This window comes from Arachis hypogaea, chromosome 16 (assembly GCF_003086295.3).
Source record: "Arachis hypogaea cultivar Tifrunner chromosome 16, arahy.Tifrunner.gnm2.J5K5, whole genome shotgun sequence".
Taxonomy (NCBI): domain Eukaryota; kingdom Viridiplantae; phylum Streptophyta; class Magnoliopsida; order Fabales; family Fabaceae; genus Arachis; species Arachis hypogaea.
In genome coordinates, this window is record NC_092051.1 from 121,528,188 (window position 1) to 121,544,623 (window position 16,436).

General features: G+C 30.9%; 1 protein-coding gene and 1 pseudogene across 3 annotated transcripts; one reads left to right on the plus strand and one right to left on the minus strand.

The window, feature by feature from the left end:
• Positions 1–200: 200 nt before the first annotated feature.
• On the plus strand, positions 201–2,741 carry LOC112754796 (heparanase-like protein 3; annotated as a pseudogene).
• A 1,235-nt stretch (positions 2,742–3,976) lies between these two features.
• On the minus strand, positions 3,977–9,647 carry LOC112754794 (arogenate dehydrogenase 1, chloroplastic). Of its 3 annotated transcripts, none has more exons than XM_072219286.1 (5): positions 8,968–9,647; positions 8,772–8,854; positions 8,496–8,652; positions 5,315–6,626; positions 3,977–5,111 (listed from the first exon to the last, which is right to left on the minus strand). In XM_072219286.1, the coding sequence occupies exons 4-5, from the start codon at positions 6,430–6,432 to the stop codon at positions 4,145–4,147; spliced, it is 2,085 nt and encodes a 694-aa protein (XP_072075387.1). In that variant the 5' UTR covers positions 6,433–6,626; positions 8,496–8,652; positions 8,772–8,854; positions 8,968–9,647; the 3' UTR covers positions 3,977–4,144. The 3 variants fall into 3 exon arrangements, with proteins under 3 accessions (XP_072075387.1, XP_025658355.1, XP_072075388.1); XM_025802570.3 differs by having other exon boundaries at positions 8,772–8,879; XM_072219287.1 differs by having other exon boundaries at positions 8,772–8,862; positions 8,968–9,625.
• Between the last annotated feature and the right edge of the window lie 6,789 nt (positions 9,648–16,436).

The window sequence follows — 16,436 nt, forward strand, 5'->3', positions numbered from 1 at the left end:
CAAGATTCTAGATCATATAATTCTTTGTCGAGAAAAAAAATGGATTAATAATTTTCTTTTCTTTTTGTAAATTGTTCGTTTGTGGTCAATGTAAGTCCAAAGTGGTACACCTAGTTGGCTTAAGTTTTGGTGCCTGCAGAAGGTTTTAAATATTTGATAGTGATTCAGAAAGATGCATAAGACCCACAACATTCGTTTTGGTGAAGACGACCCACAATTTTAATGTTTAATCCCACTTAAATTTGGGCCTGTATTCGTTCTCCCAAGTCCCTAACATTATACATGCTGAAATGGTTCCAACTTAAGTTGACACCGTTAACCAAAAAAGAAAAAATAGTGCGGGTTCTTTGATGATAAGGCTTATGGGTCTGTTCTACTTGGTGGTCAGTTTGTTGAGCTTCACTGGAGCTATGCATGGAAGGGAAAGTAGTGGACATGAAGCAGTTAAAGGAATAATGATACATGGGAAATCTCACATTGGAAGGATTGATGATGATTTTGGCTGTGCAACTCTTGATTGGTGGCGTCCTCAGAAATGTGACTATGGAACATTTAGCTGGGGTCATGCTTTTCTTCTCAACCTGGTATTCTTTCTTTCTTTCTTTGTACTGTGCTATTTGAATCTATCTAATTATTATTCTTTTTTCCGCTTAAATTTTTCACTGCTGCAAATCATTGCAACATAATGATAACTAAAGATTGTTTCTGCTGCTGTGTTATACTTTCTTTTTCTTGAGCTCTAAATATCATTCTGTGATGATATTCTTTTTTTTCCCATTTATGGAATGACGCTGTAGTGACTTCTCAGACTAACATTCATACATTTAGAATCTGTATGTAGCATAAAAGTGAGAGAGAGGAATTTACACCTTTTAATTTTCATTTCTTGCAGGACCTCAACAACAAAATATTGTTAAATGCAGTAAAAGGTCAGAAAGAATAGACATCTCTATAATATTCAGAAGAAGTTACCTCTTTCTTTTATTCTTATGGGGACCACCTTTTTCCTGGGAGCTTATTAAGGATCATTACTTCTGAATATTCTGCAGCATTTTCACCATTGAAGATTAGGTTAGGTGGCACCTTGCAAGATAAGGTCATATATGGGAGTGAAGAAAGTCCAAAACCATGTACTCCTTTTGTTAACAGGTCCTCTGAGATATTTGGATTCACTGAAGGATGCTTACCAATGCATACATGGGATGAGCAAAACAGCTTTTTCCAAAAAGCAGGGTAAAAATCAGTTCTCCCTTTTAAGTTGTTTCCTTCCATCTCTGTGTGTCTGTCTATCTTTTTAGCACTAAACAAGAATCATCTTGTTAGTAACAAGTTTAACATTAATGATAAGTATATTTCAGGGCTAAGGTTATCTTTGGATTGAATGCTTTTGCTGGAAGAACCATACAATCTGGTTCTGCAGTTGGACCATGGAACTTCTCCAATGCTGAATCTTTTATCCGTTACACTAAGAAAGAATTACAGCATTGCTGGTTGGGAATTTGGTAAGTGTATGCTCCCTCATTACATATATGCCAAAGTAGCAAGCATCAGTGTAATTGATTCAATAAGACTAAAATTAAAAATGGTGATTTTAAGACTCATTATCTTTGTCACATAGCAGGATTTCACATTGAGTTTCTAACACAAACATTGCAAGTCTTTTCAAGTACTTTTTGCAAAACAAAAATAGCATGTCTGCCTCGATAGATTTAATTGTATAAATGAATTCCTTCTTGCTTGTGCAGGCAATGAATTGTGCGGGACTGGAGTTGGAACAAGTGTTTCTGCAGATCAATATGCTTCTGATATTGCTGCTCTAAGAAACATAATCATGATGTATATAGAGGGATTAGGCATAAGCCACTGGTCATTGCTCCAAGTGGCTTCTATGATGCAAATTGGTTCCAGGAATTTGTAAACAAATCTGATAAATCTGTTGATGTGGTATCTCATCACACATATATAACCTCGGACCAGGTATCATCCACCAAATAGGAATACTAATATAATATTTGACCAATGTTTATGAATTTTGGTTATAACAAAAGCTACTACTTTATCTTACATTCAGGAGTTGATGAGCACCTAATTGAAAAAATTCTTGATCCATCATATCTTGATGAGTGGCTAGCACATTCAGTGGCCTCAAAAACATACTTAAAAAATCAGCAACCAAAGCAAAAGCATGGGTTGGTGAGGCAGGAGGGGCTTACAACAGTGGCCACCATCTTGTGTCTGATGCATTTGTCTACAGCTTCTGGTTAGTTCAACTAACTCACCTTGATTTTTTTTCATTTTTATTTTTGTTTTTATTTTTTTTGTCATTGGAGATTCTACAAGCATTTGCTCTAATGTTAATACATCATAACACAGGTATTTGGATCAGCTTGGAATGTCGGCTGTTTATGACACCAGAACATACTGCAGACAGAGTTTGGTTGGAGGAAACTATGGTTTACTAAACACTACTACTTTTGTGTCAAATCCAGATTATTATAGATACCAAATGTTAAATTTCATAGTTGAAGGAGGACCAGCATATTATTGTGGACTATTTCATTTTAGCTTTCAAGTGTCATTCTCTTCAGAAAAATATTGTGTGCTCATTATACAAACTCGCACATACCTTTCTACCATTGGTTGAGGGTGTAGATATCATATGCAGATCACACATTCTATCCAATGGTGAAAAGATGCATTGTTTAGATATATAAAATAAAAATGGGTACAAAGATTTGCAATGTTTGTGTTAGAAACTATGTGAAATCCAACTATGTCAAAATCACCATTTTTAATTTTACTCTTATTGAATCAATTACACTGATGCTTGCTACTTCGGCATATATGTAATGAGGGAGCATACACTTACCACATTCCCAACCAGCAATGCTGTAATTCTTTCTTACAATGTAACGGATAAAAGATTCGGCATCGAAGAAGTTCCATGGTCCAACTGCAGAATCAGATTGTATGGTTCTTCCAACAAGAGCATTCAATCCAAAGATAACCTTAGCCCTTAGCCCTGAAATATACCTATCATTAATGTTAAACTTGTTACTAACGAGATGATTCAAAATCTATGAATAATTGGATATTATTAAGTTTTAAATTTTTTTAAAAGATAATTAACAGAACTATAATAAAATCTTATATAATTCAACCAAATATATAAAATCACACATAATTCAAACACAAATTTAACATAATAACATACACATAAAATTTCCAACATATAAATTAAAATAAAATGAATTAGAGTTACTTACAACTTATATACATAAGGACATTTAAGTAAATTATTTTTTGTGGAGATTTCACAGGTCCCCGTGGGGTGGGTACCTCAATCCCCTCCCCCATCTCCATTTATTCATGGGGTGGGTCTCCGTCCCTATAGAAATTTTGCATGTCCCTGTTAACCTCCCCGTCGTAGGTAATCCCAGCGGGTATCCATGGGCGCGGATTTTTTTGCCATCCCTCAGCATTGTCCATGATCACACTTCACAGCAGTTTTCATGATCATTTCCTGCTTTCACGTTATACCAAGTGAATATTTGCATTTTAAGTCACTCAATTCCTACAGATATCCCACTTTTATCTAAAGTATCTATATTTTTCATTTCAATGAATATCTCACTTCAGATTCAGAAGGGGAGCTTTAGAACAACGATTGAGTTGTCTCCGTGTGAACCCAAGATCACGGGTTAAAGCTGTGAAAACAGCCACTGATTTAATTATTAGGTTAGCCTGCGTACATCATATCCTTTGGGTGCAACTCTTTCCCGAACCCTGCGCTAACACGGGATGCTTATCCACTGGACTGCGCTTTTTATCTCACTTAAGATTCAGAACACTTAAATCTACATTTAATGCCAATAACTGCATTGGCACCTAAATACATGATCATCCAGCTCCACTATTATTGATGCAGCAAGCTAGACATGAAATGAAAACTAAGAAATATAGGGGAGTTAAAATATATTGAGAATTACAACATTTTTCTTTTATTTTCAATGGGACAGAACAGCCAAACTCCGAGAATTATTGAATGTGAAATTTTAGAATTAACAAATTTATTTAAACCTACTATTAGAATAATTGGGGCCTGAAATGCTTACAAATGAGAATGGAAATCTTTGGCATAAATTCATTTGCTGTCTACAGTTTTTGAAAGAGGTGATGATGCATCACTGTCTTCAGATTTCTGTGGCAGCGTAGACCTCTCTGGCAAAGCAAGGATTTGTTGTTCATTTTCAAATAGATGCTTTCGGTAGATACTATGCAATCGTCCGAAAAGTTGCTTCTTCAATGATTCAAAAGCCAAATCGAATCTTTCTAGTTGCTCCATGGCATTTAAATTATACAAGAATAAACCATAGTACAGATCAAAACTATCCTCCACGGTATTTTCCACCAAACTCAACAAAGTTTCATAACCCTTTGTGTTTATTGGTGTTGTCTCTAACCCCAGTTTTTCTAAAAATCTTCCTGTTGTGTGTGTAATAAACTGGGATCCAGCTGCATACCAATCGTGTTCAGCACAAGACATTTCAACCATCCGGCATCCTTCACTAGCAAAAATGTCAAGAAACTGACAACATCGCAATATTCTTGATTCTTCGTTCCCAATTCTAACTTTGTCATAAACAAGAGGAAGGTTTTTCCAGCCATTCTTTCCACTCTCCGGCCCAAACATGGGATGTGTGCAGAGAACATCAAAATCAGGAGGCAAGTGTTGAAGGAAGAGGTTTCTAGGGAACTCTTTGACGGATAGTACATCAACAAACAATGTACTTCTCTTCAACCTTTGGAAAGGTAATGATTTAAGAACTTTAACCGTCGAAAGGATGGAAGTGCAGAGTAAGATCACTTCTGGATGTTGCTCACAAAGATCATCTGCGTTGCTGAAATATGAAACCCCCAACTCCCGAGCCACATCAGAATAGTCTGTTCTAGAATACGCCAAAACCTCATGACCTTGACTAACTATAGTTTTTGCAAGAAACTGACCAAAGTTTCCAAAACCAACGATTGCAATCTTGAGCTTTGTGTTCTCATCAGACGGGCTAGAATTGTTTGAAACGGAACTACTTAGCAGAGTAACATCATTGGATCTGCATTATTAGCATCATTACTCATTAATCATTATTATGTATTAACCATTTTCCCATCACAAGAACATCTTCCGAATTCAAAATGATTAAGTTGCTTGCTCTCAATCTCAACAAACACGAATACTCTCTAAAACATCAATCACAAATATTCACACAATGTAGCAAAAATTCCTGAGATTTTTCAAGTTCCAAATATCAAATACCTGGAATGCAGCAATGCAGATCCATTACGAGCTCGCTGGAGCAGTGCATGGCTGTTACTTCCATCTAGCTGCTGCAACCTTTCACCATCCTCCATCAACTGATTCCTGACCACATGATGCAACCGCGCAATGAGCTGCTTCCTGAGATCCTCAAACGCCAAATCAAGCTTCTCCAGCATCTCCAAAGAATTCTTATTAAACATGAACAAACCATAATACAAATCAAAGCTATCCCCAGCAGTGTTCTCCACCAACCCCAACAAACTCTCGTACCCTTTCGTATTAATCGGCGTCGACTCCAACATCAACCCTTCAAGAATCCTTCCAACGGTATGAGTAATGAACTGCGAACCGGCAGCATAACGATCATGATCCTCGCAACTCATCTCCACCATCCTGCAACCTTCTCTGGCAAACACATTGAGGAACTTCTCACAGCGAGAAACACGGTGCTCCTCGTCGAGGATACGAACCTTCTCGAAGACGAATGGGAGGCCGATCCATCTGTCAGGTGCGGACTCAGGTCCGAACATCGGGTGAGTGCAGAGGATGTCGAAATCGGAGGGGAGGAGCTCAAGGAGGAGCTTCTTGGGGAATTCTTTGACGGAGAGGACATCAACGAAGAGAGTGTTGCGCTTGAGGCGCTGGAGAGGGAGCGTGAGGAGCACGCGCTCCGTTGAGATTATGGAGGAGCAGAGGAGGATCACTTCGGGATGCTCCTCGCATAAGTCATCGGGGTTTTGGAAGAACAATACACCAAGCTTTTTGGCTGCGGCAGAGTGGTCGGAGCGGGAGTGGGCGAGGACAGTGTGGCCCTGGCGGACTAATGTGGTAGCAAGGAACTGACCGAAGTTGCCGAAGCCGACAATTGCGATCTTGAGGCGCTGGGAGATAGTGAACTCCTTGGCGAGCTTTGACTCGTAGTCGAAGAGCTGAACGGCGTCAATAGCACGCACGCGGAGGGGTCTGTTGGTGGAGGAAGAGCAATATGGATTCGATTTGGATGGTAGTGAGAATGTGGATGGGAGGAGAGAGTGACGGTTGAGGATACAACATACAGTATAACTTGGGGAGTGATTGAATGGGGTTGAAGGGTTGAGGGTTGCAATGGAGAGCATGATTGTTTCGGTGGCGGTTCTAAGTGGTTAGCAGTGGCCTCAGAGAAACAGTGAAGAGGACTCCGAAACTGTGGCAGTCACAACTCACAAGTACAATCAAGGATCTGAAAACCAAACCGATCATCAAACCGCTCGAGCTACTGGTTCATTAGTTTAGAAGTTCAACCGGTTCAACCGTTGTTCAACTGAAATAACTGAATTATAATAAAATAACATCAAATTATAAATAAATATACAAAAATATAAATATATTCTGATATAAATCTTAAATATACACAAATTAAAAGTATAATTACAATTAAAATCTCATAATCACATTTAACTACAACACGAGTCAAATATAAAAAACCAAATATTAAAGGTCAAAACTTATATAAGTATAAAATTTATATTATATGAAATTTAAGATAGTCACAAGAAAGAAAAAAAATTCATTGAATTAACCAAACCAATAATAAATATTCGATCATCTACTTATCTGGTTAATTGAGTTTATTCAGTTAATTCAATTCGCCTATTTCTTCATTAAAAACAAAGATGACAAATTTATTTCTTCTCTAACAAAAGACTGATCATAATGAACAAATAGAAACTCCAAAAAACTTTTAACAAAATTTTCAACACAATTTTCAGCTGATCACAATTTTAGCAAAATTTCAGCACAATTTTAACAAAGATTAACAAATCTTTTTCCAAAATTTAACTAAAAAAACCCAGCAGTGAACTAATCATTCAATGATTCAATCAACACCGAAAATACAGAATATAGAGTACAGAACAGCACTGGAGCATAGCTAAGATGGTTCAATCATCGCTAACAACCAGACATGCTTTCAATCTTGCCAGAATCAAGCAATAATTCAGCAATCATCAACCACAATTTCAGATCTAAAACCAGTAACAGCAGAAATTATCAAGGTTCTGAGAACAGGACCGGTTATCGAACCGCTTTAGTCATTAGCTCATCGGTTTAGTAGTTTAACCGGTTCAACCATGGTTCAACCGGAAAAATCGTTTTGTAGTTATATCTTTGAAGTTTCAAATAACAGAAGCAGCAATCATTCAAGAAATGAACCCTTTTCTCTTCAAACTCTCTACAATTTCAGTAAAATAAACTACTTTTCATGTTTGCATACAGTTTTAGTCCAAAGCTTTAAAAAATATGCTTTTAACTAGCTTCTTAGTACAATCAGTTTTTAACATGTAAAATTAGAAATACAAAAATTGTAAAATCCTTAACCTTATATTTTAATTAAGACTAAGATTAAGTAGCCCAGCTAGTATAAAAAAATATACTGAGTTTCAATTCCAAATCTAATTGACTAACAACTGCTGCATTATACATGTTTGCGAAGTACTCCGAAAGTGTATGAAATATTGAAATGCACCATTCAATGCAACAAAAACCTATGCAGGATGCACTGTACAACAAAAGTATAGTTCAGGACTTGTATATGGGAAAATAAGATAGTAAATCAAAAATAAAATTTTTTCACCATATCACCATATTTAAAAACTCATATATCCACCTTAAACTAAGACAAATAAATTAATCTCATAATTAAGCCAGTCATAATGCAGCATAATTTGTGAAACTTAATGACACACAAAAGTCAGTCTTAAGGCCCAAATAAAAAGGTGCTTATAGAACATAATTCATATTTCCTAGCACTAGTATAACCTGATTCCTAATAATTCAAAGGCTAGATTTATTAATGCTATTGTGCTAGAATAAAAGCTCTAATTTCCGCAACCCAGGTAGAAGCAGTCTATTTCCAGCATTCAAGGACAGCAAGGTTGGGAATGTTTTGAACAAAATATTGGAGTTCAATTAATTATTAAGACAATCACAATTTATGCATAATTAAATCACAAAACAGTAAAACACAAACCAGCACATCATCAGCTCATCACTACCCAAAAAGATCACAAAACACAAAACAACAGCAGAACAGAGCAGCGAAAGCTAATCAATAATCATTCAATAAAAACGTAAACTCAATAATCATTCAATGATTTCTGAAAAGAGCATAAAAAAGAAACAAGAACAAGTGAGCACTGACTGTGGCGGACGAAGCTCAAAGAGACAAGCCCTGACTGCAGCGGACGGTGGCAAACACGGCTGCTCCCTGCGGCGGTGGTGGAGGCTAGGATTTTTCTCTTGGTTGAGCTTCTGATCTCTGAACTCGAAGGAAAGAGATTGGAGTGTAGAAGGGTTTTCTTCAATAAAATCACAAAACATTCAATAATCAATTAATCATCATGTGATTTGATTTCTGAACAGAGCATTAAAAAAATTAAAAAAAAAAACGAAGAACAAGTGAGCAGTGAGCACTGACCTTCGGTCTGAGACGGCGACCAAATTAGTAATTATAATGAAGCAGCAACACAAATTCGCCAACAACAGAACCAACCGCAACAACTAGAAAACTCCATGCCAACAATAACTTCAGAATCCAATTTCAGAACACAAACTCAGCTCAGAATCTTAAAAACTAACTAAAAAATAAAGATGAAACTGAAGAAATGGCCTACTGGTGAGACGCCGAGGGAGGAACGGCGGTGACAGAGTGAGCTCGGAGTAACACGGCGCTGACAATGACCTCGTAGAGATAGAAAGAGATCTTGAAGAGAGAGACGCCGAGAACAGAGCTCGTTACGGCGAGGAGACGACAGCCGAGCAGGAGCAGTTCGCGACGGCAACGAGAAGAGCTCCGAGCAGAGATTCCACCGCGAGGAGAAGAGGGTGAGGGGCAGAGACGTTCAGCGACGGCACTCTCTATCAGTCACAAATCCAGTGGCGACGGCGAGCTCTGGCCGAGGAGAGGAGTTCGGCGATGGTAGGAGCTGCTGCCTGCTGCAGCTAGTGGTGGCTGGCTGAGGAGTGTTGATGATGAGTTGATGAATCGCGGGACTGGGGAGGCCTTTAGGGTTAACTGGTTAAGAGTGGGTGAGTGAGTGAGTGGAGGCTAGGGTTGCCGTTGGAGGTTGCTTTTCTCAATCAGGAAGGGGCTGGAAGGAGGAGTTTGTGAGTGAGGCCGCGAGGGTGCTGCAGTTTGGTTAGGGAAAATTTTTGAAAATCGTACAGATTTTGGTTCGGTCCGACCGATTGCTTTTCAACCGATTCGACGGTTCAACAACAAATTTCAATTTTAGTAGTTACAGTTTCTAATCGAAATATCGAATCACAAATTTCGTGGATTCATAGTTCAACCGCTTCGTATCGTTCCAGAACTTTGAGTACAATATATGAGGGGTTATTTGTAAGAGGAATCTTTTATATTTTTCTTTTTTTTTTTTCCTAAAGTTTAATTTGGAGGATTTTTTTTAAATAAATATTTTAAATATTTTATTTATCAATATATGTAATTTACTTATCTACTTTTACTTAATATACTAAAATTGAATTTTTTTTAACTAATAAAGATGAGGTGTCAATTCTTCATAAATTCATTTTCTCTCCAAAATGAATGTATTATTCTCTCTTCTAAATTTATTTTAGAAAAATATCTTTAATATAATTATATTATAATTAGTATTTAATAAATAATACATAATTATACTAATTTAAAAGATATTTTTATTATAATTATATCAAATCAATATTTAATGCATTATTAAACTACTTATCAATTATCAATTGAAAATATTTTTAATCATTTTAATAATAATAATAATAATAATAATAATAATAATAATATGATATGATAATGACACTGGTTATTCTAATCATGATAAAAAATATTTGATTCTAATCATAATATGATCAAATCTAATGATATTAACAACGCAAATATATGATATATAACGTAAATAATAAAAAATTAATTTAATAATAATTAATTTATATCTTTTTTAATTTATTTTAGAAAAATATCTTTATTATAATTATATTATAATATTATAATTAGCATTTAATGAATAATTCATAATTATACTAATTTAAAAAAAATATTTTTATTATAATTATATAAAATCAATATTTGATGCATTATTAAACTAATTATCAATAAAAAATATTTTGTCATTTTAATTATATTGATATAATTCTAATTTTTATAATTAAATTCTTAGTCATTTTAGTAATTAAATTTTTTATAATTACTTTACAGTATAATAAATAATAGAATAATATTAATTAATCTCAATTTCTGATTTACCTTTGTTCACCTAATTTACAATTATTATATATTTGAATGTGATTTTTATACATTTTTAATGGATTTAACTAATTTATATCTTAAGAATACATGTTAAAATTATAAATTAAATTTTTTTATTAAAAATATAAAAATTTAAAGTTTTCAATGTATTTTTTTGTATTTATTAAAAAAATATTTAAAATTTTTTATAATAATAATCTTATCATATACTTTTAATGCATATATCAGCTAAACTTATTTTTAATTTTCCATGTTTATTATCTTTAAATTTAATGACTTTATAAATCAAACACCAATCTTTTTTTTTAAATGTGCAATAATTGTTTTCTTAATCAATTTATCTTATTAATTATTTATGGGTTTAGTTAACATGACATACGATAAAATTACCAATTAAAAAAGTCTTCATAAAAATATATGTACAAAGTTTAAATTTTTAATGCATTTATGATTTATTATATATTTGTTAAAGTAAAATATTTTAAAAAAAGTTATTACTAGTAATTTTAACTTATTTTCAAATACGTGTTAATTAAATCCTTTGTTTATTACCAAAAAGTGTTATGCTGCCATTCTTTAATCTATCTTTTTTTACATTAAAAATCATATATAGCAATTTAATATACGTTTAATGTTTTTATTATTGATTCTTTCTTAAACATTCTTTATATATAATCTTTATTAATTAAATAAATTTTAATTATACATATTTTAATGTTTAATTATTTTTTATTTCTTTTTATTTTTACCAAATTAATGTCCAAAAAATGCTATACTTTTTTTGCATTGTGTAACATTTCATTACCTACTTTTGCGTATAACAGTGTATTTAATTTAAAATTAATTTACATATAATAACTGATATAAAAATTAATTTTAACAACACAACTTAAAATTATAATTTTAATCTTATCACACGGATTATTACACTTGTTTAAACATAATTTACGTTTTTGCATCTTATTATTTATCTCGTTTACCGTGTAAACGAATTAATTATCTCTCGTTTATATTGTAAACGAGATTAGACACATAATATATGAAAATTGTCGTACTCCACGTATTGTTTATAGTGTAAATGAGATATACTTATAATTAATTCGTTTACCCTATAAACAAAATATATATTTGTAAGTATAAAAATATAATTTTTAAAATAATAAAAATATTAATAATTTAATTTAGATCGATTTAAAAAGATTGATATATTTTATTACTATTTAGAAGGAATGAAATATTAACAAATATTATAATTGCATCATTAAATTTAAAGAAATTTCAAAAATAGGAGCAATTTGTTTGTTTGATTGGGAGTCAAAATCCTGTGCCGCTGATAAATATTTTCGAATTTTTCATGTTTTACATCCTGTATCAATCAACTCTTCCCTTTTCTATTATATTACGGTAGAAATTCAGGTGCAGTCGACTTTAGGTGAAGTTGATAGTTGAGAATTATTAGATAATTTGACTAATTTAACTAAATTTTCATCTAACAACACTTATCTATCAACTTCACATAAAGTTGACTGTACCTGAATTTTCACATTATATTATTTAAAAAGTCAATCTTCTTTGCGTATAGTTCATTCAAATTTTTAAACTCTGAGTTTTTTTTTTCTTTTTAAATTTAATTTTATTATTTAATTAAATTTCAAACTACCCACTATTTTTTAAAGAGAATTTGAAACAGCACATTCCCATATTCATTTGAAACGTTAAGCTATTTCTCTAGAAGAGTGAAGGGGAAATCTCTACATTAATAGAATATTTTAATTTTTTTTATCATATACTTACTTTAAATAGAATAATGAACGGTTTTAAATCTAATTTATAGAAATTTAGAAAAATAATAAATAAAAAAATTAAATAAGTAATGGAAGAAAATACCAAATTAAAAAAATTGAAAGTTGAATAAATTTAAATAAAATTTTTATGTACTCTTCTAAATATTAAAAATTTAAATATACATATTTTTTATACCTGTTACAAATTTAAAAATAAATTTAATGTATTCTTTTAAGTGTAATCGTTTTTTATAATAATACATATATCTCGTTTACACTATAAACAAGATATATGTATTTTTTCAAACTCTAAATATTTCGTTTACTGTTTAAATGAGATAAGCCAAATGATATAAATTGATAAATACGCTATGAATTACATATTTCGATAAATAAAATAATTAAATTATTTATTTTAAAAAAATCCTAATTTGTATGTAAGGATATTTTACGTAATAGTTTACAAATACATTTAAGTTTTTAAATGATTATATATCTTAAATTCTAAATTTTAAATTATTTATGTATTAATATAAAACATAATTATTTTTTTATTTTATTATTAAATTAAATATATGTATAAAATTATTTTATATTAATAATGTCTAAAAATCAATTTTTTTAAAATATTAGGTAAATTAAATTTTTTATAATTACTTTACAGTATAATAAATGATAGAATAATATTAATTAATCTCAATTTCTGTTTTACCTTTGTTCACCTAATTTACAATTATTATATATTTGAACGTAATTTTTATATATTTTTAACAGATTTAACTAATTTATATCTTAAGAATACATGTTAAAATTGTAAATTAAAATTTTTTTATTAAAAATATAAAAATTTAAAATTTTCAATGTATTTTTTTTGTATTCATTAAAAAAAATATTTAAATTTTTTTATAATAATAATCTTATCATATACTTTTAATGCACATATCAGCTAAACTTATTTTTAATTTTTCCATGTTTATTATTTTTAAATTTAATGACTTTATAAATCAAACACCAATCTTTTCTTTTTAAATGTGCAATAATTGTTTTCTTAATAAATTTATCTTATTAATTATTTATGGGTTTAGTTAACATGACATACGATAAAATTACCAATTAAAAAAGTCTTCATAAAAACATATGTACAAAGTTTAAATTTTTAATGCATTTATGATTTATTATATATTTGTTAAAGTAAAATATTTAAAAAAAGTTATTACTAGTAATTTTAACTTATTTTCAAATACGTGTTAATTAAATCCTTTGTTTATTACCAGAAAGGTGTTATGCTGCCATTCTTTAATCTATCTTTTTTTACATTAAAAATCATATATAGCAATTTAATATACGTTTAATGTTTTTATTATTGATTCTTTCTTAAACATTCTTTATATATAATCTTTATTAATTAAATAAATTTTAATTATACATATTTTAATGTTTAATTATTTTTTATTTCTTTTTTATTTTTACCAAATTAATGTCCAAAAAATGCTATACTTTCTTTGCATTGTGTAACATTTCATTACCTACTTTTGCGTATAAAAGTGTATTTAATTTAAAATTTATTTATTTATAATAACTGATATAAAAATTTACTAATGAAACTCCATGAAATTCATTACAATGTATGTAAATGAAACATTTTATTACATAATCAATGTTATGGTGTAGACACCAAAAAAAAAAAAAAAAAAAATCAATGTTATATATATTGTCACGGTCAAGCATTTTTTAGAATTCATAATATATGAGAAATTTAGCTGAGTATATAGAATGAGAATGTTACTTATCTATTGACGCTCAATGTAAATAGTAGAAGCAGGTCTTTCTTGCCTTCACTCAAACTATCGTTGAGTGTCATGACAAAATAGATTTTTTTATCACAAACATCCAAACATTATATTTTTCTTGAAACCATGGTTAAAGTCTGTTGAAAATGCTTAATTTTGTAGTAGCATTAGCATGTAAAGCTTTAAATCCTGTGAATCAGTCAATAATGGAACAAGTGTGTAAATATTGCATATGCACGTCACTAGTTATCAATTCCAGTTAAAGTATATAGAAGTAGATATTCGTGTGAATCCAAGTAAGAAATAGCAATAAGAATCTGACACGAAAACCAAGTGGAAAAACTAAGATTGAAAGCATGAGATGTGGAAAAATAGAAAAAGGAACAGATGTCTTGCCCGGACTGCCCTAATGTTTGCAGAACGATATGCATTATTGTGGGGTCCTTGTTGTCGTCCCAACAGAAACTTAACTTCATCTCTACTATTGATAACACAAAGGGTAGTAATATTGACATTTAAAGAAAAATAAAAAATCGGTGTTTATGTTTATGAATTATGACTACTTGTCCTTGTCCCGATGCGATGCAATGCAATGCAGTACCCGTCACCCACAAACCCAACCAAAAAAATATTAAGATGACATCACCGCAATCAAAGAATTTTTATTTCATGCATTGGACTGAGTGTCCTTCATTTTATCTTAAATAGAGAGTATAATTAGTTTACTTTTAATCATGTAATTTGAAAAGGAGTCTTTAACTCCCATCAAGAATTCAATTTTCTCACCTTAGTTCTTTGCGACTCTGTGACATCTGAATTTTTACACTGAAATCTAAGGCCAATGATCCCCAGTTAATTTAAGTAACTAAACACCTAACTCCTGCTCATTAAATAAAGTTATGAATTTAAACTTTCTAACTCTAAAATAGTAAATAGATAAAATAAAACATAAAACTCAATGCAAATTGTACCAAGTTAAAAACGTGCCTCGTGGTCCGTGTGGGTGTATTTCGGTATAGGTCCATATCATTTTAGTTTGAGCTGACCATCCTTGCGTATGAAAAACTATGAATCAGAATCAGCAATGGATGTAGGGTGTCATATTGTAGGGGCAAACGTCTCACTATAATTTAAATTTTTTTTAGTAGTATATGATAATAATATTTATTTGTCTTTATTAAATTGTTGAATTTAACATCTACAATAATACTTTATTTAATTTTTGATAATTTATAACCAATTTAAAAATATCATATTAGATGTTATTAGAATGACCAATTCATAATTTAAATGAAATTTGTATTTATTTTAGAAATCGAAAAAGAGTATTATTTATTTTTTTTTTATTATTAGTTTTAATTTTTTCTGATAACAAGTACATAACATAAATATGTAGTATTATTCTATATAAAAAGAGAGATATTTCGATTGTATTGTTAAAAAAAAGTTAATTTTTTTTAAAATATAAAACCTAAATAATAAAATTTTAAATTATATATTATTATTTAAATTACTATTTTAGTGTTTTAATTTGTAAATTAGATATTTTAAAAACTAATCATGTTATATGTACATAAAAAATAACCACATGTATATATATTGAAATAAAAAACGCACATTAAAAATAAATTAAACAATACATATATTTATATACAAATATATAATGATTAATGAATAATTTAATAACTAATTTTTATATACACAATATTTTTATTATAAAAAAAGAAAATATATATAGAACCAAGAGGTGACCAACCAAAAAGTAAACAAAACCATATTAATTTATATTTCAATCTTAATTAATTTAATTTTTTTAATTTACAATATTTGTTATTAATTGCTGTTTAATTAAAATCACCTTTTGACTAATATGTTTTAAAAACTGCTCCGGGGATCACGGAGCAGAAAATCAAGTCCATTCAAACTTCCTTTTCCCTTTGGTGGCGCAATGCATGGTTCTCTCTACATATCATTGACGGTGCCAACCTCCTCCATCGGACCATCCAAGCGCCGCTCCATTCTCAAGTGAAGTATACGCTTTCGATTATTCATCCTATCTTCCTCTCGACGGCTACAGTGCATGGTTCGCTCCTGGTTACATCAGCGGCGCCAACCTCCTCCAATCAACCATCCAAGAGAAGGGTGCGGTGCAACACTTCCAGAAGAGAGCTTATTCCATGGCGTTTTCAACCCCGGAAGAAGGATCGATTTGTACATTGATCAATCCAACACAAGGCGATGAACAATTCAGTGCGGGTGAAATAGTT